Source organism: Odontesthes bonariensis, chromosome 22, assembly GCF_027942865.1.
Source record: "Odontesthes bonariensis isolate fOdoBon6 chromosome 22, fOdoBon6.hap1, whole genome shotgun sequence".
In the NCBI taxonomy this organism is placed as follows: domain Eukaryota; kingdom Metazoa; phylum Chordata; class Actinopteri; order Atheriniformes; family Atherinopsidae; genus Odontesthes; species Odontesthes bonariensis.
Window position 1 is genome coordinate 11,678,378 of NC_134527.1, and position 26,563 is coordinate 11,704,940.

Here is a 26,563-nt window from a genome sequence, read left to right on the forward strand (position 1 = left end):
TGAGGTGGAAATTGTGAGTTTGAATTTATTAACCGGACCGGCACATACGCATCACTTTTGGCACTTTTTGAGCCAACCAGCAAAGAAGTCAGACAACAGCTGAACAGGTTAATAAATAGAATGCAAAACAATAAAAAGAACTCTCAGTTTCTTCTCCATGGTCCATTTTTCCGCACCGACAGTATCATACACAGTCCTGAGGTATACAGGTTGGCAAAGCCTAAAGCTAAGGCTCAACAACATAATAAACGTCTTGGATTAAGACTTAAGAGTTAGCTCAGCAGCAGCAGGAAATTCACTGTTCAGATATGAAAGAAAACCTGTCCTGGCAAGAGCTTTTCCCACACCAACTCAGGCTCTCATTTCCTCATGCGACAGAAGAAGAAGAAGAAAAAAAAAAAAAGGGCAAAGATTTATTTGGAAGGATAAAGACAGTAAATAGGAACTATATGATAAAAGAGCAATGTCTTTTTTTTTTTTAAACTACTGCATGAAGTAATTACACATTAATGCTAGAGAAATGGTTTTGCCTGTGTGGCCTGTGTGAGAGACAACATTATAACAGTTGTATTTTACTCTTGACCCAAAATGTGAAACCAAGCTGCATCCAAAACCACACCACAGGTTTCCGCTTTTAAGATGATGCAAAACCTTCGCCGCACCACAGAAAACTTCAAACTTATCCACTTTATACTGATCTGAAACTTTGGATAAATTGTGTCTCATTTAAAAGGTGGATAAAAAAATAAAAAATAAAAATGCATCCCAATCCAAGAGTAAAATTAAGAAGTAGATTATTGCTGGCATTCAGCAGCAAAAAACACAAACAAACGTAAGGAAGAGGCTTAACGGTCGTGTCTGTGCCATGAACGCTCATACCGCTATGTCAAAGTGCATAGCAACAGCTGGGACTACAAATAGTGGATGTTGCACACAAAAGAAACCGGACCTCCGTCAGCTGAAGTTGCCCGGTTTAATTTTAAGACAGTGAGATTAATTACAATTAACTACCCTGTTATTCATACGACGAGAAAGCAGCACGTAACCTAAAAATCAATTCAAAATTTCTAAATGTTAATGATGGCCAATCCTCAGCTTTATTTCACTTATTTCTTGTATGGTGGGGTTTTGTCTGATTTATTTATTTATTTCAAAAAGGCTTTTACTGAGGTGCATTTTTGGGTATTGTAGTTATTTAAGTCCTTGCACACACACACACACACACACTCAAATGCTCATATTATAGCAAAAAAAAAAAAAAAAAATGCAGAGCACACACACACAAACATTTGTTCAAACGGGTCAAACTTGCAAACTGCATTCATTCTTGAAATTCCCTGAAGTTTCTTACGAGTACAAAATCAGCTTTTCAAATGATCCCCCAGTTCATCTTCTTCATCCACCAACATTTTGTCACGGAGAAGTTGCCCCCTACTGGCCAAGTAATGCTCCACTCACCTCTGCTGAATATTTAAACAGTACTTGTTTAAGTAAAAAGGTGCAATCCAGATTGAGAACAACCTTGTGTTTCTCAAAAATTAAACCAAGTACATTTCCGCTGCCTTATTTAGGCTTTCCTCTAAAGTGAGATCACTTCTAATTCTGGTCAATTAGCAATATCATCATCATCATAAGCCTGCAACACAGCAAGCCAGGGTTAGGTTAGCTTTGAGTTGAAGTGATGACAAACTATGTTTCCTAATCAACAGCTTTTGGCCTTTGACCTCCTAGTTTGGTCTCAGGAGGTTATAAACAAAGATCAGAATCTCCAATGACTGTTTCATAAATAAGGAGCCATCTTTCGGTTTCACAGTCAAGACAGGATGTGAGAGGGGCTTTGACTATCCTTGACTCTCCTCCATCAGCTGTAAACATGCAGGCTGTCTCAGTTAGGGCTCCATTAACAGTCGGGCAGTGTGGGGGCTCCGAGGCACATGCTACTCAGAAACTGATAAGGAACCAGCGTTGGGACACCTGGCTGCTTTGAGATCCGCAGTGGTCAAGGACTTGCGTCTGGTCCGATGTTAGACTTTGGGGTTTTATAGGAGTCTGCTGAACATGGTTCAGTTCTATCATTCTCTGCTGCTTGTGTGCAGACCTGCTGTTGCTGCGACTCCTGTTTCCCATTGACCTCTCCTTCCCTCTCTTCTTTGAGAAACACCTCTTCATTCTCCAGGACAAACTCCAGGGTGGGCCCTCGAGATGCTTCTGGCTCCAGCTCCCCCTCCTCTGTCAGGCGGAACTTTATGTTCATGCTGACAGGTTTTTCTGCTTTATTTGGACAATGAAAACAGACAGTGAAACATGTAAATGATAGAAGAACCAAGAGGGGACATGCACCTGAGGAAAGTGAAACCCTGGGACACAAAAAGCATTAAGGATTAAAATCAGTGATAGATCACTTCCCAGTTTCAGGGCAGATGTCATGAAGCATCGGGTCAATCCACTGAATGATGATCTCACCTTGTTCAGTGTCCTTTAAGTAACAGTTAACGCATCTACAAGATAATCAGGTGGATATTTCATATTTCTTTCCATGCTATTAACAAAGAATATATAACTGAAATAAACAGACCGTCTGACTCTAAGGCAGACCGTTGAGATCAAAGAGTACTGAAACACAGTACTTTGGGTACTTTTTGTTGACAGCAGCAAAAATATATTATATCACTTGAGTTATTCTTTAAGCTTCCTTCCCCTCGTCCTCACCGTGTCCAAGCTGCCTCTCCTTGGGCAGCAGCAGCACATCCACATTCAGGTGTTCTTCCAGGGCGGCTGTCAGCACAGCGCCCTCACGACTGAACAGGAAGACCAAAGGCAAGGTGATGTCTTCAGTGGAGTCGCCATCTCCGACCATCTGGAAGAGGGGAGTTTCCTCACAATTACTTCCCTCACGGTGGTCTGTGAAACAACAGGATGGTCGGAAACGATTTAGTTTCAGCGAGGTCCAGACTTCAGTGTTTGGTAGCTATTCATAACCAATGAGAAGTAAGGGGAAATAAATACAATTGTGGTTCAGTTCATGTCGTCCTCACCTACGAAGATGACTCCTATTGCTCCTGCTTGTTGCAGCCAGCGAGCTTTTTCAGCAAACATGCAGTCGCCGCGTAGTGCCAGAGCAACGCGGCCTTTCAGCTCCGCAGCATTGTCTACTGGCCCGCATGCTGTGTAAGGGGAAGCTTTCACTATGCTGCCTTTAACCTGTAACACAGGAGTCTATGCTTTATGCTGTGAAACTACAGTAGGTTTACATGGAAAAAAAGAAGACCGTAAACCTCTTTTTATCTCACCCCATGCTCCTGCTTGGTGAGGTCCATTCCAAACTTAGCGGGTCCCGCAGTGAGGACTGTCCTTCCGAGAAATGGGGGTGATATGAGCTGAACAACAAGCGGCACCACCACCTGCTCTTCTGGTGTCTGGCTTACCTCAGCCACAAGCCTTACCCGGTACACTGCTTTGTGCTCCTGCAGTGATCAATATTCAGAAAACGGACTGTAAGCAACCACTGTGAACTCGCTAGGTTCCGATGTTGGCAAGTATCATCTTGGACCTTGAAATTTGGGTTTTTCATTTAAAAGGAGTACATACATTAACGTGCCCTAATTTTTATTTAGATTTACGAACCTAAAGGAGGTTATGCTTTACTTTTTTTTCTTCCCCCATTCACTAAACCCTAACCCAACACGTAAAACTCGTTTGGAGCTACTTTAAAAAAAAAGAAAAAATTTAGAAACTGGAGGAAACAATGTCTCAACATGTATCGAGACAAGAAGCACGGTTCTCATGCAGCTCTCAAGTTAACGTGATCTACGTAGAAATAACCAAAACTGTACCTTCTGATTTCCACTGATCTCAGTCAGAGGAGTGAGGGAGATACCCATGCTTTTCAAGAACTCCACCGGTTCCAAGCCACTATCGTGGAGCGGTAGTTCAATTTCCCTGTAAAGAGGAAACCCCCTAGATTTAAAATCAAAAGCAATTACAGAAGAGAAATCAGACAAGTCACTTGGAAGTGGCCACACCTGACGGGCAGAGGGTGGAAGGCTCGTCCCACCCCAGTGAGGTACTTGTGGCCGTCCCTTATGGTTTTGGCAAATGAGGGGTTGTTGGGGAACAATGTCTCTGCGCTGGGACAGGAGTGTGTGAACAGATCTTCATCTTGAGAAACAGGAGCAGTCCTCTGAAGACACAAAAAAAATGAAATAACACACCGAATGTTTCCATGCTCCTTTTTCTGTAACTGTACTAAACAATAACATGCTGTTTAAGAGTTCACATTGACTGAAATGGGGCACTGCATGCGAAGAACACGTAAGCTTGAATAAATCAGAGAAGATCAGCCAGGTTTGTGATGAAGTGAGAGCTCTTACGGTGGTATTGCCTTGACAAGGTGCCCGAGTGGTGGACAGGGAGACGGGCAGGAGGTGAGCCTCCGTGGTGAAGATGTACTCATCGATATCTATTGGCAGCTGGCTCTTCTCCGAAAACAGCAAGTACAGGTATTTAAACATCTCTGCCAGAAAGAATGAGTCCATCCTGTAAATACACAAAGACGCGTTGAAGGTGATACAGATATGTCACCAAGTCCAACTTAATCAGTATCCTGTCTCAGAATGTTACAGAAAGCACCAGTGTAGTCCATGTGTTACAGGGGCTTCAGTTCAGTAGTGTTTGGAACAATGTTTGTCTCACATAGTACCTGTCCTCATGCATCCCTGTGCGGACGTCCTGCACAGCAGCAAACCCGCAAGGCACCCTGGCGTAGGCATTGAGCTTTTCCACTATGGATTGTCCCACTCTGAGGTAGTATGGGTCACCAGTGGCCTAAACAGAGCAAAGTATAATCTCAACCCAATATCTTAAAAAATACATGTTCAGGATACTTCTTTTCTTTTTTTTTTTTTTTTTTTTTACAAGAGTGGAGCACTTTAGTCTGCTCACTTATGACAGTTTCACTTTCTGAATATACTTGTACAGTAAGATTTCTCTCGTTACCTTGTAGAGGTAGTAGGTGCTTTCTGCAAACTCTGGTCTCAGTAAGTGTTGGCCCCAATGAACTCTGAACTCTGTAGTAAAAGCCTGCGAGGAGATTAATTGAGACCATAAGATGAAAGTTAGTGACACTCGTCGCGACACTGGTGAATGAGGGTGGAATGCGCATGCGTTGTTTCTCGCCTCACTTTCTTTTTACCCCCTGTAATCTGTAAAATTGCCTCGCCCCACACATCTCGAAGACAAACTCTATAACTAACTACAAATATTATCATCCTTGACCGTTAGAAATGTTTGATATGTGTCTGCTATATGGCATTACATACACCAGAGAGGAGCAGGTATAGATTACCTCTGGAAGAAACTTGTGCTGTTTAGTCACTTGGTAAAGCATCTCATGCGTTTCAATGGCTGGTTTCAGATCTCCTCTCAAAACCTACATGGGCAAAAAAAAAACTTCACTTTGGAAAAAGAAGTACAACAGCTTGGACGCCTTCTGCTACTGATTAAGTGCAGTAAATGTAATTAATGGAGAGCCTCTTTAGACCTGTAATCCAGGGAAGAATGCCAGAAGAGAGTCCATCCAGCTCCGCACGCTCACAGTGGGGTTGTGCATGTGCACGTTGAGCAGCAGGGGAGGCTGACTGATGTACTTCATGATGGCACTGTAGTGCTGTTACAGGCAGACCAAAAGAAAACTGCATCAGCAATCAGTGAAAAATGGCATTGACCCTAAGAGCCTGCAGCGTAAACATGATGACACGGTGTGTGCAGCAGGGGGCACAATACAGCCAGGTCAAACGCTGGGATAAAGTTAACCGATGGAAGACATACAATGTTGAAGCGCTCCAGAAAAACGTTGTCTCCCAGAAGAATGTAGGCCTTCATGAGATACTCATAGTATGAGTCGATCCCAGCACCAACTCCACTTTCTGCGAACACACAAGGAAGAATGCGTTAAAACTACAATAATATCATATCACCGTAACCATTCGTGTGACCACAGATGGGGAACCAGTTTTACGAATGCATGTTAAGTGCTGGAATTGTCTCACCTCTCCTGACCCATTCTCCATTGTGGATATTAATGACTGTCCCGACCAAGTCGCTTCCTCTTTGTCTCCTCTCCCAGAGGACGTCCAGAGCCTTTCTTGCATGTTCCTGCAAAAAAAACAAAACAATTACAGTTGCAACCAGCTAATCATATTACTCAGTAATCCCACATATACTGCATTCTAAGAAACAAAGCAAACATTAAAAAGAACTCAAATTAGAGGAAGGTAATACCTCAAACACAGACTTTCCAGAGAATCTGCTGAGGGCAGCAAACTCCAGGATCATTGTCCCTGCACATGCCGTGCAGGTGTCTGATTCAGTGCCTGTGCGTGAAAGTGGGTTCAGGACGCCATACCGCAGATTCACCTGATAAACCAAAAATGAAAAACTGAGTCTTACCATTCAATTCAGCTCAAAATGATCTAAGCTGCTTTGTAAAATTAAGAGGTGAGGGCCATTTGTGATAAGATAAAACAGCAAGCTGATGGCTCCAACTGCCTAAACTACATCTAAAATATGACCTGTGAAATATAACAATACAACAGAGAGTACCTTAGGGTAGGGAAGGCCACTTGTGGTGTTGAAGGCAGGAAGTAATCGATGGCCCAGCTCTATGGCCATTTGTAGGAGTTCATCTCGATACCACTGCATCCTCTCCCCACGATGCCGCAGCAGGTCAGCCATAACGTGCCCCCCCAAAAGCCCACTGCAAAGATATGCATTTTATTTTTATTTTTTTCAAATCCCAAAAGTTGTACCCCTGTAAGACTTTGCTATAATGTGAGATTTAATAACAGCATAAAGATAACTGAATAAAATAAAAGCAAATTCATGTCAAACAAGTTTCATACCCTAAAACTCTGATGTTTGTCTCAAACACCGACACCACCACGTCATTGTCAAAGCGGACGTCCCTCACAGCCTTCCTCACTGCATCCTCAAACTCATCGAGCTTGTTCAGCACCTGTTTGCATCGTCCAAACACACGCACAAACACCAACAAATAAAAAAAATTAAAAAAAATCAATAAACTAGTGCCAAAAGACAAAAAAAAAAAATCAAGTGAGATAAAATGCTCAAAGACAAAGTTAAGAAAACTTCTCTCGCCTGAGTAAACAGAAAAAAAGTCTGTACTCACCACCAGGGTATCGAGGGAGTCGATCAGAGTGAGAGAAAACCTACAGAAAAAGAAATTTAACAAATGGCATGACACGTGAGAGCTGGAATGGCACAGTGGAGCACGTGCCCCACTTTTCCACTGCTCCATTTCTTATCTAAAGTAAACCACGTACTGTCTGATGTCAGATCAGTTGAATTAGCATTAAAATGACATTGTTCCACTTTCTGGTACATAAATGGGGCCACTGTGCTGTGAGTTTGAGAGTTATTGTCTTCCTGTAGATTTTATTGACATGGATCCAATTCAAGTACGTATGAAAAATCAGGGCATCTCCTCCATGGCAGGCCAATCGTCTGGAGCGGCGTCGCAAACAATGATTACTTGACATAAACTGAGTAAAATCAATAGCGTGTCTGCTCCAAGGAACTTCACTGCTGTGACTGTAACACCTCACTGGATGTTCCAAGGCTACAGATGTCAATTTAAGAGGAACTTACTTCCCCAAGGAGTCGTCTATGTCCCCTCTGTTCGGCTCTTGTCCACGCACCCTCCCTCTGCAGCTCAGAGGCATCAGTTCATCTGCTGGATAGGCATTTTTCTGCAAAAGGAACAGCTGAAATTAGGCCTTCCACGTTCATTGTGTAATCATTTGGCTGCCTTTACTTGAATCGACTGCAATAATCATACACTGTTAAAAGTCAGTCATCTGTAAAAAAAGAAAAAGAAAAAAAAAGGGAAAAAAGAGCTCGATGAAGCTAACAAAGATGGAAAACTTTCCATCATCATATCAGGTTTCAAAAGTTAGGCTTTATTCGGCTCTCCCTCAGTCTTTTCATCTCGTCGTGTCCCCCTCCTTATACAATCGTCTAATGGCAACTGAGTGGAATTAGTGATGCCATTGAACGGCATTCGACTTCTTATATTCAAGCTACCCCATTTTGATGAGCAGCTGAGGAGATTAATGTCATGGATTTGGTTGAAAAGCCAAACAGCACAGCAGTGATACATCTTGAAATTATGGAAATTATATTATATTGATGCAGAACCCCCCCATATCAGTCATTATATGCTGTCATTGCGTATTGTTATTGCTGCTGGCTTTCTTTACAAAATTATTCACATCTTGAGACATATTTCCTTTATACCAGATGAAAAATAAGGCCGATAATAACACTAATCAAAGAAACAATCATCAGATCCACCAGACCATCCAGTTTGCCAGGTTTGCACAGACAGCCACAATTAAGGAATCATTTATGTAGTATCTGCCCCCGTTTTGATCTATACAACTTAGAAGGCAGCGAGAAGTCTCATTTTTACTCACGTGTTACTGTGATCAGTGCTAATAAATTGCTCTTCTTTTTACAAAAGTCTTTTTAAGACTAAAATGAAGTTTGTATTGTAATAGAAGTACAAAATGGGGACCGCTGGAGCCAAGTAGCAGACACAACACCTGCTTATCAAACGGAAGAGTTTCCTTTCCAAGTTGAGCGATGCAACTGGTGAACACAAATGCAGTGTTTACAACTATACTGGCAGAATGAAGACCCCTTACCATGTAACTTCCATACGCGTGGTCAAACATTTCAATAATTTGTTCCCTGCAAAATAAATAATGGAAAAATATAAATCAACAAATTGAAAAGTGCTGCGATACTTCAAATAGTTTTGATTATATTGCAGGTGTGATCGTGGTTACGCAGTCAAAAGCCACGAACCAGGCTGGTCTATGTAGACGGTTTTCACCTGATAACAGTCTTCTCCTCTGGTGTCATGCTCTGGCTCTCTTGACATCTTGCCCAGCCAAGGAAACTGGTGATCAGAAGAATCTTTAGCATCATCGTGGTGCCAGAAGAGTGGCCCGGTTTCCAAACAAGTCTATTACCAAGTCTCCTCTTGTAGTCATACATAAGGTTATACTTTAAAAGGGACAAGTAATCTCCTGCTGTTTGTCCAACGCCCACACAAAGTCAAACAGTCCAGCTGGCACAGCTGTCCTCTTCAAGAGCCCAGCTCATCCACATTTTTGGTAGAGAAATTTCACCTTTTTGGCTACCTCCCAATTTCCATGCTTCCTTGTTGTTCCTCCCGTCGTGTAAGGTTAGGACCCCTTCATGACCACAAAGCAAGTCAGCTGAACGCATTCCATGTAAACAATGGAGGAAGCAAGCTACAGCTTAGCGGTTGCCTGTTAACGTTTGCTTCTTTGGAAAGCAAAAGAGGACCGACCCCGAAGCTAGCTGGAGGAAACACACTTGCAAGTAGATGAGGAAGCCATCAATTAGTTACCAAACAGACGGAATAGGAAAACAATGTAGCGACAGCACAGTGCTGGGAGGATCCCTGTTGCTAACCCGCTGCTGCTGCCAGGTCGTCGTCAGCAATGCTAGAGAGTTAGCTAACGAGTTTACTATCAAAGCAAAGAAGATCGGCTGGGACAAAACTTAATTCTGGACTAAATAGCAATACTCCGCTTACACAGGAGACTATCATACAGGTAAATAGACACCCCAAGTAAGCTGTCAAGTGCCGAGCTGTCAAAGAACAGACAAGCTACCCGGCTGCCGTGCCGCGGGGGCTGTCTTTAGCGGGACTATTTCTGCCCTTCATTGGTCTTTCAGGCAAGCTTCATGCCACGTAAGATGGTCCAAAGCTTACCCATTGTCGTTTTAACTACTTTATATTCCTACTATTTTAATTATTGTATCTATGATGCTATAAGTGTTTTGATGAGTGATCCATTGTGGGGTTAGAGGCCGTCAGTTGTACAGTTATTCAAATCCAGACAGGGACAAGCTTCCTTGCAAGCTAGTGTGAGGGTTTTCTTTAACCAACTCCTCACACATGCGTAACGAGCACAGTCAGCGGTCACAGCTGAGGTGGAGTTTATATCTCATACTACTTTTAATATTACTGCAAGTACTTGTACTTTTAAGGTCTGTTTATAATAGTTCATATCTCTCATGGTCGCATCTGACTAACCTGGTGTGATGCAAATATCAGTGAACAGGTAAAAATAAAATAGATAGTGGTCGACGTTGCGTCATTCTCGAAATAAGACTCTCATACTCTAATTAATGATGGGCCAAAGACAATTAAAACCAAAACGAGAGGACCATACCCACTGAAAACAATCTCCTCTCGTCTGCAATGCCAACAGTTTGCCACAAGATGACACTGTTGTTCAATCCCTCCCCTTTTTTTTTTGCGTTTGTTTGTTTACGTCTGGCTATTTGGGCTCCTTTGACAACTATTTGGCACTTATTAATGCACAGGGATGGATCTTGTTGCTTCTCCTGTCGTGCCGTGTAATGACGAGTAGCATTTAGATCCATGTCCGTTTAGGGACTGAGGGAAGAGGCGTTCGGCCATCAAAAATTTGCCATCTCACTTTCAGTGATGAAATGAGGAGATAAGACGTAAATAAGTGTTAGCTGTTTCTCAACATCCTCCCTCCTCCTCTCTGACTCATCCCCTTGTACCTGCCCTGAGAACAAACATGACTTTGGACCAACCTTTCAGTGGGGCTGCATTCAGCAGTAACTCCTTCGGTTTGGGGTTACTGATGAGTGGGCATTAGAAGAAAAAAGCTGAGATATACAGCAGATAATGTCTATAATGAGAAGTTATCGTACAAAGTCAGGGAATAGTTTAAATCCCCCCCCCCTTTTCAGCGTCTTTCGGACGCAGTGCGGTACTGTAAGTGAGGAGGGGTTTGTGATTCAAGCCTCCCACAGCTAATAAAAGGGCGTTGCCCTCCGAACTTTTCTGGTAGGTGTGGCGGCTTGGTCTCGCTTTTGAAATTCTTCCTCCGACATCAATCGTGTCCTTTCACTTGGGGGTAAGAGGAAAAATGAAACATTCTCACTTATATCTTACGTACGCGACTTTATTCTCGGGGCGCGCACCGTGCGTCGTTCCGTTAAGTTTTGCAGGCCCGAAAAAAAATACAAGGAAGAAGAATAATTCCTGCTCGAGCTCACGTGTACTGGACTGGACTGTAAGAGTCTTACCTGGGAAAGATTGTGTGCACCGATATAAAATGTGTTCGTGAAATCGTGTCCGATGGAAGGAGGTTTCGAGGATATGAGTAGATGAAGCAGGGAACCCAAACACGAGCAGGAGGGAATAAATGGTACAGAACGAGTGTACTGACACATTATGCTTTCTCTCCTCTCCAGCTGAAAACTTTACTGCCACAACGATGTCTGTTTGGGTGAGTTGGTCTACACTGTCTCTTAGAAGTTTGGTTTTAAAGATATTAAGTGCTTAAACCGTCAGAAAATACAGTTGAAGCAAATCAAGCATATCTGTTTATGTATTGCAGGATGACCTGGATCTGCTCCTAGACTCCCCCTCCTCACTGACCGTGACAGTAAGTTGGACAACACGTCAGCGGAGATGATGACGGTGATCATGTGATCAGTATCACTCAATGACTGTTAATGGTTTAATAACCATTTGTGTCCAACAAATAAGGAATACTTAGTTTCTGAAATATTGAAAATAATGTGCCGTGCACACGTGGGAGTGAGTTGTGGTTTTACATGTACAATATGATCATCTGTCTTTCTTTTTTTCTTATTTTTATCATAATTATTGCAAAAACAGTGAGCTGATTAATACTCTTTGCTAGTCTAATACCAGAGGAACTGTGAAAGACAAGGCTGATTTCAAAGTGGAAGAAGATGTATCTGCACTAAGGACGGCCATAGAGGGGCTGGGTAAGCCTATGAGTTACTGTGTTATCTGTATAATCTATATCAGTACATCATGTAAAACACTGCTAATATGCAACTGAATATGCTCCAATGTGTGACATAAAGGAAACATTATGCAGAAGAGCACCTCTGTGACTACAGTTTCAGTGTCAGTCTGCATGACGCGCAGTGTTTTGGGGTCATCTTCCTCTCAGGTACGACAGAGAAGACGCTGATCGAGGTGCTGAGCCAAAGGAGCAACGCTCAGCGACAGCTGATTGCCAGAGCTTATGAGAAAGCTACGGGAAGGGTATACGAGTAGACTTGCCAAGCATTATTTTTGCTTTGTCATGGACAGAGACGCAGACCGATGTGAGTGTCTTTTCCTCCTTCATTAGACATTAGTGGCTGACCTTGAGGGCGACACTCACGGGGACTTCGAGGACTTGTTGGTCGCCTTGATAACACCGCCCGCCGTCTACGACTGTCATGAAGTCATCAAAGCCATGAAGGTGAGACTCTGATTAATAATTACCCTACACATGGTATGTGCCAATCGTATGAATATGAGTGTAGTCTAGTAGCCTGAAATTTCGGCCCTTAATTCATTCATTACATTACATTACGGTCATTTTGCAGACACTTTTATCCAAAGCGACTTACAATAAGTGTGTTCCACATAGGTAGGCAAAAGTACTTCAAATCACAAGAAATCATAAGTGCATTTCCTTCCAAAACCAAACGGCTAAGGGCATAACTAGATTCTTGTTTCACTTTATAATATTATGGTTCACTTGTAAATTTAACCTTCCACATGCAGGGCCCCGGGACAACAGAGAGTACACTGACGGAAATCTTTGCTTCGAGATCCAACGGGCAGATAAAGGCCTTGTCGGATGTTTACCTGGAAGGTAACTTCAACACAAAGCCACTGCATGGCTCATCGAGCGACTTGAGGGTGCTGTAAAGATGTTCTCCATGCTGTGTAATGTCAAGCACATTTTGACATTCTGTATCTCCTGCCTTCAAGAAACGGGAAGACTGTTGACTCACGACCTGAAGTCCGAGGTGTCTGGAGATTATGGCGAAGCGCTGCTCATTTTGGCTGAGGTACCGACATTCTAATGAAAAAATGCTGCGATTTTCCCATTCCCGACAAATGAGAACCAGACCTGCAACTGCAAATTCAGGAAGCAGCAAACGCTCCTAAGATATCTGAAAAATGCAGTGTTCACACATCTTTTATTTGAATCCAAATAGTCTACATGCCGAAGATTCCCCGCAAAATGGTTTCATATTTAGAAGTATTATCTAAGCTTTAAAAAGAAATGAGTGAATTAGAGGATAATTAATCTGATAAGAGAGTTGAATGCTGAGGAAAAATGTTTCCTACAAAATCGTTGGAAGACTTGTCCTCTATTATTAAGTTGAGATGTTCATCTTACATTTGGATCTGTGAGGATATTGAATTAATTTCTGGGCAAATGCCAAACATTGCTTCTTTTATTGCATGACAAACTGTTTTCTATCTCGTCACAGGGGAAGAGAGATGACAGCACCAATGTGGATAATGCCAAAGCCAAAGCAGATGCTAAGGTCTGCTCTCAATATTTGGGATTTGAACTATTGTTGCTGCACTTATTTAGAAAAAAACAACAACAACAGAGCAGTAAACGGACATTTCAAACATATTGTAGAGGTTTTACCAGGTCATGGTAATCCTAAGGGCTTGAATAAGGGAAGCTCGACTTCTTTCTTGGATCTTGAAGATGTCATCCGAAAGGCTTCTTCAGTCACAACTGAAGAAGCTTCAAGTTCTTAGGACTTTAGTTATAATTCTTCAAATGTTTTTTTTTTTTAACCAGCTGATACAAGTCTGAACCTGCTCACAGTGCACATTCAACATGACAAATTCTTGGTCTTAACCTACCCGGTCAGCATATAAAGCTGCTACTCTTTCTGTTTATTCCGTACAGGCGTTGTATGAAGCTGGAGAGAAGAAGTGGGGAACCGATGAGATGAAGTTTGTTGACATACTGTGCCACAGGAGTATTCCCCAGCTTCGGCAAAGTGGGTTGACCTCGGATGAGTTAATTATTATTGTTCTGCACGTCACAATGTATAAAGAAATCATTTCAGCGAATCACTAAACACAACCGGGTCTGGATCTTATTTTGCAGGTATGTAGTCATAAGTATTCAATGTATTGGAAAAAAAACTTGACGCGCAGATGGCGCTAGAAGGTCAGTATTTTAGAAGGATTCTTGCTCCTGGCACTACTGATGACTGTAACGCCTTTCATGGGATTCAGTTTGATAGATTTAAAGACACTGAAAACCAAACGGATGAAACCAAAGTCAGGTGATCATCAAAATCAAATGAATCCGCTGGAGACCATAAAGACAAAGGAGCAAAACTTTGCCATGGAAATGGCATGGAATTAAACATAAAAATAAAAAATAAAATCGTTTTTTACATTTACAGCTCTGATAGAGTACAAGAATCTTAGCAAGAAGACTCTGCAGGAGAGCATTGAGAGCGAGATGTCCGGAGACTTGGAGAAACTGCTGGTGGCTGTTGGTATGAAATCTGCATCTAAACCGTTACATCGCAGACTAGTCCATTTCTATTTAGACCAACTTAACAGAACTCTTTTTTTTTTTTTTTTTTTTCTGTTTAGTCAAGTGTGTGAAGAACGTTCCTGCATACCTGGCTGAGAGGCTTTTCAAGAGCATGAAGGTAAGTTGAACACAAAAGGCTACCTTTCCAAATCCACATATTGTTTGCTTGCATTGTGTCCCTTTTTTCACAGCAGACTGTAATGGTCGCCAGTGGTGTGGAAAGGCATGCTAAGCTACGTTTTGTTGCTGCATTTGAGTACCACGTCAGTGACAAAGCTGGACTCTAAAGCGGATTAAAACTGCAGGCCTCTTTTTAGTTTGGTTCGTTGGTTAATTGGTGTATTTGCTTGTTTTCCCAGGGTGCAGGGACCACCGAGTCCATACTGACCAGGATCATTGCAAGCCGTTCAGAGATCGATTTGTCGGACATCAGGACAGAGTACAAGAAGCTTTTTGGCCTTTCCCTCTTTGAGCAGTTAGAGGTCAGTGCACAAGCCAGTGGACTGAATAGGATCCGTTACCCCCCATGAACTGTCAGAAGTTTAAAGTATTGTCTGGTACACTGGGCAGGAATTCTGTTGCATGAACAACATAGATATACATTCGGTTTTGTATGACATGTCAAACTAATCAGATTTCTTGCTTTTTGCTCCTCGTATTTTTACATAGTCTGAAGTGTCGGGCAGTTACGGTGACACCCTGAAGCAGTTGTGTGGCAAAGACAACTAACTCCTCCCAGCAAGTGTGACGTGAAGCGCCGCTTTTCTCCGGAGTAGAACCACGACAAGCCGCTGGCCTTTTCAGAACTGTTGCACCGAATGGGTCCCATTAAAAAAGAAATCTATTATAATGTGGAATTCTAATGTCCTGTAAAGTTCACAATGGCATTTACTTTTTTAACAAGCGTGTTTTTGCCGTTATTGTCCTAACTTTAACTAAAAATGTCTATACTTATTGGTGTGGAAAAAATAAACCAGATGAGAGCGAAGCATTTATACAAAAAAGACTTTATTTCAGAGTTTTGTTTATGTTGCTGAATCCTACTCCAACGCAAGTCATCAATACTTTATCTCCACCTTTCCTCTCGTCTTCTAAAGGCTTCTGGACCTCAATTTTGAACATAATCTGGAAGAAATCTCGGATGTGTCTGAGGAACTCAATCCTGGAGAGACAGTGAGAGAGAGATCAGTTTTTGTTATTTAACTTTACATATAAATATTCCAACTGTCCTCTTAACTCATTTACACATTGCATTCAATTTCTAGAACTAGTATGTAGACAAATAAGCAGAAAGTGCTCCTATTTAAAGTTGTAAGTATTCTAAAACAATACAATCTGAAATCGGAGTATGAGGAAGAGTGCATCGTGATGGCACTGCCAATCTTCAGTTATCATAGTACTGTACTCGAGAGGAACACAGCACCGGTACCATGATAACTGAAAATGGACAGTTCATAGTTCACTCCTCGTTCACCGAGTTTGGAAGAGCTCTGAAATCAAGTTTACTGAACACGTAAATTCAACCGAAATTGAGCTTCTTAGAACTTCACACATTTAGCATTTAAAATAATGTAGATTTCTTTCAACCCAAGTAACTAATGCATCACTGTAAGCTCACTTTAATATTTTTTTTTACTTTCACTTATTTGCATGAGCACCTCATTTACTCTGAAACCACAGACATTCTGCAACTGGTGCACTGGGACATGATCATGTAAAGACGAATTTTGTGGAAGTTTAAAAAAAAAAAAAAAAAAAAAGCTAATGTGAATCCATTTACTATTATTAGTCAGAATTTCCTGCACTACAGTCACATAAGAACTTTGGAATGATGTCGGCTTCCAAAGAAAAAACTAGTAGATAAATAACTAAACGCAGAGTTGAGAGTGTCTTACATTTTTTAATTTATGTGCCAGCTTATGAATGAGAAGTTAGTCAAATTCAGTCGGACGGCCTTTTTTTGAGAGTCGAGTGTTGAATGACTGGCTTACGTGTACGGTGAGAGGGGTCCGAGAAGAACCTTTGATACATCCTGTTGGCCAAGGGTCATCAAGAGTAGTGCCAGGCTCTGATTGGATGAATCCACGCAGCCGCCCTACAGCAGAGAAAGGAGAGGGGCCATGTTTTCCAGCAGCAAAAAAAAAAAAAAAAAAAAAAAAAAAAAATAGCTAAGTGTGTCACAGAGGTGGAGATTTTGAGAATGAAATGAATCCCCCACCCACCCAACTCAGACGGACCATCTCGGGTAGAGTGCTTGATAAGACAAATTAAGGAAAAACACGTGCCCAAAGATTTGCAACTCTTTAACATTCAGAAACAGCTTTTTATAATTTAACAGTGGTCTTTAATGTTAGTATCGCTCACTTTGTACATTTTAAACCTGTTCGCCTCAAATGAGAGTGAAAGCAGAGTGAGCCGCACACATCAGTGGCTTGTTGACATCTGTTTTGCATTCACCCTTTTCTTACAAACCCAGATTGTTCTCTATTTATTTTAGCAGTCGTTTCCTTTCATGTTTCTCTCCCGTCTCCAAAATGCTTTGTGATTTTCTCTGAATCTCCAGCCCTTTGCCTAATGCGTCACAGTTCTTCTACATATGAAACATTTAGAGGACAGATGATCCAGTCTCTATCCAACTGAACACATGCCGCTGTAATTACTCCACAAAAGGCCGTGTGCGATTTCCCAACCCATGTCAAGAACACTATGTGTAACTAGACACACCCGAGAGCATTTTAGAAACTAAGCGAACTACAAATGGCTGAGTTTTAGAAAGACTTCTACAATGACCTTCAGACAGTGCCACAACTAAAGGAGATCCCTTTTTGGCGTTGTGCATTCAATATAACAAAGTACTTGTGTGGCCCGGTCATGCAGTATCATGGCGTCCTGACAGCTTGTCAGCAGAATTATGATTCAATTGCTTAATCATATCAGTGAATCCATGGTGACACTATGTTGACTGTTTATATTGTTGATGAAGCTGTGGTTTTGCTAACTGCATTCCCTCTACAACACTCCAGTCAGCTTTATAACACACACACACACCTCATGGTTAAACTTGCACAACCTTAAGGAAAATGACAATTCCAACACAAATTTTGCTGATAGTATTATCGTGCATTCTGGCAAAACATGTTTTACCATTTATTTTTCCGTTTATTCCCCGTGTTCTCACTGCTGTTGACGGAATTGCAATTTCTAGGAATCTTTTCACCATTTAACCCAGAATATGTTAATAATAATTTGCCTCCAGTAAAAACTGAAGAGTTCACTAAGAGGTAGAAACTGAACACAGCTGTCAGCTTAAAAAAAAATAAAAAATTGTGTTTAACCCTACCTTTTTTGAGCTGGATCCAAGAAGCCAAAACTACTTCAGTTTTCCCTAAACACGCTCTGCTTTTCCACTTTGTTTTGGTACAAACCGTGAGATGTAAAGCAACAAAGTCATTTTTTAACTTCAGGAGACGGTTAAGATGTCCCAAGAGGCCTGCAGCCACCAGCAGACCTCGAAGGCAAATGGAAAAGTCCCTTAAATCCTCTGAGTGAAAGGGAATCCCTTTTCTTAGCAGCCAAAAAAATGTTAAAGAATACAGATAGCGGTTTGCGGTGTTCAAAAGGTTAAAACCTAAAGTCCATTTCCACGGCCCTATTTGACATCATTACTCATTCACAATAACTGGAACTGCTGTACAAACTTTAAAACCAGTCGCCTTGTTATTTTTTAGTTCTAGTTGATTGAAAAGCACTGACATTAAAACATTTTGTACAGACAGTATTTTCCTGTACTGGAAAAACAAACAGCATCTAAAATCATACCTGTCTCACTCTACGAGCTCAGAATATTAAGCGTGCACCACTTACGTCAGCTTCTGCCGTGTGTTGACAACGCTTCCGAAAAACAAGATGTCGATGGTTGGTTTACTACTAGAGAACTGTACTGATTAACCATAAAACAAACAGACACACACAGAGCACCCTTGCTACCCTCAAATGTAATTCAAACAAAGTTCACCTTTTTTCTAAGATTAAGAAAAAAAAAAAAAAAGAACCATCCCAGCACATTTTTCACATCCCTTTCACTGCAGCCCCCCCTCCTCCTCCCTCTTGGTTCTTGCAGTTATTTCTCCCACGGCTGTTGTGAATTAGAATAAGCAAGTTATTCAAATCCCGAGTTTCCCCCGACTTAGCTCGAGGATCTGAACGCAGTTTCGCAGCTTTAGTCTTTTAAAAAAGGCAGATGCACAACAAATTCAACAAAGCATTTCGGAACTCACCACCCTCCAAGCAGAAAGAGAAACATGAGCTCTGCACTCTGTTGCTCGGGAGTTAAGAGGATGCATCAACAATATTCCTCTTTCAGAGATAATCAGCACTACCCTGACCAGCTAACTGGACTCACATGGCTCCGATGAGAGACGACCGAGAGGCAGAGCCATGCGGAGGCACACTGAACCGCATTGTACTTATTCTGTTGAAGTTGCTTATTTTACCTGTGCGACAGTGGCAGGTCATCCGTGTCTCTGTACGGTAACCACCAGGAGAGTCTGTTTACAGTTACTACAGTCACACTGAACGGGTGCAAAGACACAGAGGCAGAAAATGGGGCTTTTGTAAAACTGGAACTCCTTGCAATGTGGATCTTATGTTGAATCATTTTGAGGCTGAAGTGAAGTGAAACAAACAAAGATGAGAGGAGTCGTCGGGATTTACAGTCTGTGCTTTACATTTTGTTCATTTGTTGTGTCTGCAAAATATCTAGTCAAACTCCTTATGACGTTTGGAAAAAAAAAAATCTATTCAGTATTCACTGCTGAAAGAGAAGAAAACTAAATCTCCACGTAAGTTTTGTCAAAAGAGCTACAGAATCCATCTCAACACAGCCCAAAAAAAACAGTCAAAATCAAAATGGAAGTAGCCTGTAGCTGCTCTCCACATTGTGGTTTTGCCAACAAACAGTTTCTCAGTCAATCTGCAGACGAGGGTCATTAGCAGGGAATGCGGGTAAACAAGGGCAGTGAATGTAGTTGCATGAGTGTTGTGTTCGTCTATGTCAGGTATTACCAAAGAATTCAGATTTTTTTTCCCTCCCCGTGAGACGAGCAAGAAACGAGGTCTGAAGCCTTAGCCTTCGACTATACAGAATCGCAGCACTGTAAGTAATGAACAGCGGGTAGAACTGAGGTGCAACTTTAACTTCAGTGTAGTCCATTTAGGTATCACAGCCTTGTGCATCACGGTCAGTGGGGTTACATGGCACTGAAAGAATCGGATTAATGGATAAATTACAACAAGACTGAGTTATTAAGTTCATGTAAACATCTTAGTTTGACTAAAAATTGGACCGGATTACTCACAGTCGGATTAAGACCCCGAGATAACTCGGTTGAAAGTCACACTAAACGTGCTTGTAGACGCTGAAGCACGTGGTGAATTGGACTCTGCGTTCTGCGCATGCTCGAGATTTTTTCCCGGGGTTGTGACCCGGAAGTCAAAGGAGACGATGTTACTGTTGGTGTCGCCGCCGTCAGAAAGAAACAAACAACACGATGGAGAATGCGCCGTTGTGCATCATGTTTGTGCAATAAGTAGCTCATCACAAACGAAGTGTAGAGGGAAGTAGCTTCATCTTGCTCTTCTTTCGCCATCTTTCTGGAATGCCTGAGTTTGTTGTTGTTGTTGTTGTTGTTGTTGTTGGTGGTGGTGAAGCGGTCAACCAGAAGTGGCTCTATTAGCAATAGTTGAAACGGGTACACCGCCACCTATCTTACCGGGGTATGACATGCTTTGTGCCAATGATTCGATTCATTCACTGTCATATATCCAAGGATAATTACCCTTGCTCAAATAAGGAGCATAATCCAACTATAGCTATAATCAAATTAATGTAGACCCACTGACTATCACAGGGCTAGACAAGAAAACATCTTACCTCTAAACATCTGCAGCTGAGTGGCTGTCAGACATATTAATATCTAGCTTTTAAAATGAGTAAATGGGTCCCATGCCTTTCCTGATGTGTAAACAACGCTGCCCTGTCTGGCCGTACTGCGCAGGACTGGTAAATGCAACTGCATGTGTTAGCTGCTTTATAGCCGTGGCTTTCTAATTGGAATACAAGCACGTTTTTCTATTTCTAATTTTTACAGAGTGCTTAATTTGGTGGTTTTTAAAGTTACTCCAAAAAAATAGCTCCCTCCTGGTACTTAAAGAGCAATGCTCAGAAATAAGAAACCTAGTTTGATTTACATCCCAGGCAAATTTCTTTGAAGTGTTGTCTGATTCGTTTAACTCTGTAAAGGTAGATAACAACTTTGCCTTTCTGAATTATGAAAGTATGGTTCCACAGGCCTGTAAATCTGGACGCCATTTACTTTGTAGATCAGCAAAGGCGATGAAGACGCTCCATGGTAGCCAGCAGTATCAGACCAACAAAAGACCAACAAGCATGTCAGAAAATACTGCAGTAAGGATTTCTGAGCCACACAGGTTTGATTTAAAACCAAAGAGTTGAGTGGGCGTGTGTGCAACGCCATACAAGCGAGTAAATTTGGCGCTTACCCGATAAACCTCTTCCAAAAGCTGTTTGGCACAATTTCTACCGAGGTCCTCCGGCAGCACGGGGTCTCCCTGCCCCTGCGGCATTGACGACATCTCTGCGCTAAGGAAGCAGCCGTTCAGTGTCTCCGCCACCAACGTCAGACCAAAACCTGGAGACCTGCAGTGAAACAAATGGAGTCAGCATCTTACGTGACAGCAGGTTTAGGGATCCAAACATCTACAGAACTTCAGCGATGCGCCTATTGTGAAGTTCAAGCTCAATATCAATAGTTTTGATTTTCCCTTTAATGCCAGGAAAACAATGGAATGTGCATAATGAAAGGAAAACTTTAGGCCCTTCATGGCCCCGTCTTTGGATGAGCACAAATTTTTTTAAACAAAACAACAAATAGAAAAAGATAATTTGTGGAACCAAAAAAAAAAAAAAAAAAGCCCATCTTGCTTCAAATGACTTTACAACCTGTTAAATATTTAGTAACTCAATGACTTGTCAGTGCTTACATGTCCCAATCTTTTTTTTTTTTGTGTGTGTCAAACAAACTTAAAAATGTCAGTTCAGGACAAAAATGTGACACAACCAGGACACGCTGGATAAACATTGGCTACAGCCATCAGTTGATGTCACCTTATCTGCTGATAGGCTGCCTGCAGTCAACAAGCTCAATATCAGTCGATGCCGATGTTACGAAATACCTAAACCAAACCATAGCATAACAGATGTATGCAGAGATACCCACTTGCCAGAGTTGACTCCTTTCATGTGGTCTGTATAGATGTAGATGTCTGGGAGGAACTGGTTGAGGACACCTCGAGCCGACTCCACAATCCTGTTGGCCATTTGGGGAGAAACTCGAACGGAGTATCTGAGTTTAGAATGTCAAGGACTTCAAAAGCACCATTTCCCTGTGAGTTTGAGGTTAAATCACCGAGGTCAATGAATGACAGAAACTTTAGATGAAAGGAGAACAACTTTAGGAACAATATTTTTTGTTTTCATTAACAGGAATAATATTAAGAAGGCCTCCAGCAGCTGTGGTGTATCCTGTAATGTAAAACCATCTCACCACTGCGTTCAAAACGCTGAAGCTGAAATTATATGCTGAGTAACAGTCTCAGATTTTCTACTTTGATTTATCATTAGCAAAAATAGAAGGATTTTCAGCACGGATCGACTTTCTGCATTGCGAGGACAACATATATGCACATAAAGCCTGAGAAGGATACGCTACTCCTCTGATCCTTTTGATCTTGCCTGGATCAGTCAGCTGGACTGGCCTGATGGTCCTGCGGACAGGGCATGTGAAGATCACTTCTCCTCCTCCGCCAGGTGCCATCCCTCTCTTCACCACCTGAGGTAGAAGCAGCCAAGAGAGACTAAGATGGTGTGTTCATGTGCCTGCCCTGTCTGTAAATATTTCCCCCTGCAAAACTTCACTTTACACTGTGCTGGTCAACGCTGGCATTCTCACCTTGAGATCGAAACCATCTCCATCAATCCCAAACTTCCTCATCATAGGGAGGGCGGTGGACTTCAGCAGGTCGATCTGGGAGACAGAGGGTGGGTACATCCTTACTCAAGCTTTTGTTTCTGCACAGAGTGGAATAAGTCCACTACTTTGCAAAAGACAGGACAAAAGCCTACACAACTAACGAGCTCTGATCACAGCAACAAACAGAGAGGGTGGTCAGTTTCCATGACAACATTTCTCTCCAATGCATACCTTTCTGGTTTCGACATCATCCACTCTTGCAGCAAGATGCTGCACAGTATGAAGCTAGTATGTTGTAATTATATGTAAAACATTCAAAAGAACTTATCAATGGCCCTAACTTATCCTCGTATTTTCAACCAGCTTGTATACATCAGATGGGTCCACATACATAAACCTGAAGTGAATACGTTTATTCTCAGCAGGCTGGTTCTGCTCCACCCTTTTTGATTAAAGGCCTGAAATAACCAGTAGTTAGGGTAAGACTCATTCATTCGTATTTCCGTGCTTACCGTTGGGTCAATAGGGTCATTAGTAACTCCTCTGAGTGTTGCTTTAAGAGAAGTCTTCATGAAAGGAGCCAGCATGAGCAGAGCCTCTAGGTAGTATCCGATCGATCGCTGTGTGCTGCAGTCATGTTCTACAGAGCCTCCATACAACAAGCCAGGCTGGTAGAATAATACAGTACCTAGTGAACAAAGTCATGTGAAGACGGTGAGTAAGTCTGTAATAAGCAGATGCTACAACTGACAGTATTATCTCCACGGCACTACAAGTCAATGAAATCCACACTAAGCTTATTGTTACAGATGTTACAGTGACAAATCTTAACTTGTGTCTACAATACACAGTTCAAATGCACATCTGAAAAAAGGCTTAAATGACAGATGGATTTTCAGAAGTCCTTGGCTACACGTAGCACGTGTAAACTTCCCATTCAGCCTCCAGAAACTGGGACATCGTTCTGACGAAGCCGGACCCAAAGAGAAACTGGGACAATGTGGAATGCAAACGCCTCATTTGGGTCTCCGAGCATTCTCTTGTGCTAAACATACGAGCTGCGATGGAGATAAATTAGGAACAGCACGCACGTGACCAGATGTATAAATCGCGTACACAAAGAGTTCAGTGACAAGGATTCTCACGCTCCATGTAGACCATAACCCGAATGGGGGGGGGGACAAGAGGTTGAAACCATGACACTAAAGTGCACAGACTCATAACACTTCTACTCATTTATTAATTCTAAATAAGTCAGCATTCACAACGTTTCCCAATACTGGTACTAGATTATTACAACTCTGCATTTATGTCCCTGCTTAAAATGAGGGAATCAGGTCCTCAGCAGGTTTTGGAGAAGCCAGATGATGACCAAATCAGGCGTGCCAGAGCTGAGAACCATCTAAAAAGTGTAAAAGTTCACACAGCCCGTTTTGGAAAACATGCGTATAGAATATGAAATCATCGAACAACTTTAAATCCTATTTTTTTTTTTTAATCCTGATATGAGATATTGCTTGATAAACCACACTGAACAACACTACAGGTTACTAATTTCAACAATTACCTGTTTGGTTAATCTCTATCCTGGAGCCATTGGTCACTTTGTCAAGGAGTCTGATGAAGCTGGCTTCAAAATCTGAAGGAAAGGACCAAAATAAAAAATAATTAGACACATCGGATACAAACCAACCATCATTCCAGCAACTTAGGTTTAAATAGGTTAAAGCTTATCAATAAGCACTTTGGAGCAATCTTTGCATACTTTACGTACAAGACTAGAATATATCAAATCATACGATAAGATTGTGTTCATGTATCTGGTGTAGGCGTGTCAGGACACAAATTCCAAGACAAGTGTGTGTAAACTAATGTAAAACAGACATACCAAACCAAGTGTTACTTTCGAAGCTTCTGAAAAGCCAACAAACGACACAAATCTCTGAGGTACCATGAGGCAATATTTACCTTCCCCTTACGCTCTCACCCCATGCTTTTCCCACCTCTGGCTCCCAGCGATTAAACACACTCCCAACTGCGTAGCAGCTAGCCCGTTAGCCGCTGAGCTAACTGCGACGCCACATGCAAAGTGAAGCTGCAACTCACCGTGGAGCCCTGGGTCGTCGTCCTTAGACCGGATATTCTTTATTTTAACCCGCTTCCCGCTGAGTGTGGACAAAACCAGCCGCTGCCTGAAGAAATTGCAACCGTCGTAGGACAGTCCGTGGCTTGCCATATTATTGTTGTTTGTGCTTGGCGTCAGTAAGATCCACGTGTGTTTGTGTGCAGGAAGACGGGTGGTGGGAGGCGCGAGTACGGCAAAGGAGGAGGGTAAAAAAAAGGCCCTCTTCTTCTTTTCTGAAAGAATTCAAGCCTGGGTTCCAGTTGCCAACTCGTTCACACCCTTTCTCATCCACTATTCACCAGAAAAGATTCACCAGTGGATATGGGGTAGCAGTTCCACTTGAATTAAGCAGCATTTAATAGTTATGCACCGGAGTTAGGCCACAGTTACGTGTTGCATGAGCATTTAAATAAATTTCTGTCGCTACAACATCAAACTTTGTTTTTTATTTTATTTAAGTATGAGTAATTTTGCCCACAAAAGGCAGTTTGATTAGTCAATATAATAACTGATGGTAAACGTCTGTTTGGGCCCAACGGTGGACTCATGGTTGTAGCTACCATTAAAGTATTTCAAAAGCAAGTTTCATTGCAACTTGCCCAAACACCGTTCAGACTGAAAAACAGAGAACGTGAAGCTACGTCACACCTTTTAAATGCTGGGACATTAGCGCCATCTTGTGGGGGATGCTCTCGCATTGCCCTCGCGTTTAGATGTTGGGATTTTTACACTTCCAGCAGACAGATATGATCAATATTTGGTTATGATGATTAGGACTGGACCGAAATATAATTTTAGAGATCGATCCTTGAGTTTGTGAGTAGAAACACTATCCTGAAGTGACAGAGAAAATGCAAGATAAACCTATAATCTTCATAACCAAATGTTAAACTGATATGTTCACTGCATGTAAAAAAGATCAAAAGCAATGAATACGGTTGCTTTTTTCACGTATTAAACCCACATACAAAGTAACAGAGTACAACAAAGTAAGCTCCCTGTATATGACAGACATTTTCTACACACACACACATATAAGATATGTATGTATATATGGGATAGGCTTACAGCTGGGATAGGATCCAGCCTAACAGGCAGCACAACTGAAATAATACATTTAAAGTAAAATATTCAATAGCCTAATTTAGGTTTAAGAAACTATGTAAATGTGATCAAATTTGCATTCTTCCACTATCTTCCAGAGATTACACGAACAGAGATCTGCTGTTTCACGCCCCTCTCCACTAACATTCTCTGATGGCTACCATTGTGTTTCTAATCAAAACAAAACCAATGTTTCACACAGGATAACTTAATCAATACTCTATTCCAATGAATGGCTTGCAAAACACAAACTTCTGTTTAACCCTAAAATCTACTCAAAGAACAACAGGATGCTATTTGTCCTGTGGTACAGCTGTTGGAAAGAGGCATGTGCTTTACTGCAATTGTTGCAGTTGTGATGAATAGAATCAGAGAAACTTTATTCTTTTTTCAGATAATTTATCATAAGCCAAAGAGATATTAGCAATATGACTGGCCCTGCAGTTTATTCTGAACAGTGAAACGACACAGTAAGTGCATCTCAGCTCTGACAAGTATAAGGTCGGTTTAATATTCGAAGAGGATATGGTCAATTAAATCTTTATTTTGGTATATTGAATAAGAAAAAATGAAAGAGAAACTTTATTTCGGCCCCTGCCTGTTGGCACTGGGGGAAATGAGCAAGTTATTAAAATCCTTTAGAATCACAAAAAAAAACCATTATCATATAAAGTCAGGGCCAACACGGAATGTGGTGTAGGGATGTTGCAGCGAGGAGGCAGGAGGAAGATGCGATAAACAGAAAAGAAAATCAATAATATGTCTGAAAGAACATATCTGGCTTTTCTGTTTTG

At 41.7% G+C, this 26,563-nt stretch overlaps 3 protein-coding genes across 5 annotated transcripts; 1 reads left to right on the top strand and 2 right to left on the bottom strand.

Annotated features, from left to right (window-relative positions):
- Positions 1–9,774, bottom strand: LOC142373099 (ER degradation-enhancing alpha-mannosidase-like protein 3). Of its 2 annotated transcripts, none has more exons than XM_075456171.1 (20): positions 8,915–9,774; positions 8,724–8,769; positions 7,666–7,766; positions 7,187–7,226; positions 6,900–7,012; positions 6,601–6,754; positions 6,280–6,414; positions 6,048–6,153; positions 5,827–5,924; positions 5,540–5,665; positions 5,345–5,428; positions 4,996–5,079; positions 4,700–4,824; positions 4,371–4,536; positions 4,023–4,180; positions 3,834–3,939; positions 3,291–3,464; positions 3,036–3,201; positions 2,710–2,901; positions 1–2,268 (listed from the first exon to the last, which is right to left on the bottom strand). In XM_075456171.1, the coding sequence occupies exons 1-20, from the start codon at positions 9,076–9,078 to the stop codon at positions 2,000–2,002; spliced, it is 2,607 nt and encodes an 868-aa protein (XP_075312286.1). In that variant the 5' UTR covers positions 9,079–9,774; the 3' UTR covers positions 1–1,999. The 2 variants fall into 2 exon arrangements, with proteins under 2 accessions (XP_075312286.1, XP_075312285.1); XM_075456170.1 differs by having other exon boundaries at positions 1–2,271; positions 8,915–9,773.
- anxa3b (annexin A3b) lies at positions 9,642–15,496 on the top strand. 2 transcript variants are annotated; one of them, XM_075456173.1, is made up of 14 exons: positions 9,642–9,665; positions 11,350–11,384; positions 11,496–11,543; positions 11,805–11,892; positions 12,084–12,178; positions 12,267–12,380; positions 12,689–12,779; positions 12,899–12,978; positions 13,408–13,464; positions 13,845–13,938; positions 14,353–14,448; positions 14,549–14,607; positions 14,849–14,971; positions 15,159–15,496. In XM_075456173.1, exons 2-14 carry the CDS (start codon positions 11,373–11,375, stop codon positions 15,216–15,218), a joined length of 1,017 nt encoding a protein of 338 aa, XP_075312288.1. In that variant the 5' UTR covers positions 9,642–9,665; positions 11,350–11,372; the 3' UTR covers positions 15,219–15,496. The 2 variants fall into 2 exon arrangements, with proteins under 2 accessions (XP_075312288.1, XP_075312287.1); XM_075456172.1 differs by lacking the exon at positions 9,642–9,665 and adding an exon at positions 10,894–11,009.
- On the bottom strand, positions 15,481–24,858 carry rcl1 (RNA terminal phosphate cyclase-like 1). The gene is made up of 9 exons (XM_075456174.1): positions 24,647–24,858; positions 24,108–24,179; positions 23,053–23,228; positions 22,520–22,594; positions 22,275–22,399; positions 21,788–21,913; positions 21,051–21,207; positions 16,481–16,584; positions 15,481–15,651 (listed from the first exon to the last, which is right to left on the bottom strand). Exons 1-9 carry the CDS (start codon positions 24,774–24,776, stop codon positions 15,498–15,500), a joined length of 1,119 nt encoding a protein of 372 aa, XP_075312289.1. The 5' UTR covers positions 24,777–24,858; the 3' UTR covers positions 15,481–15,497.
- Between the last annotated feature and the right edge of the window lie 1,705 nt (positions 24,859–26,563).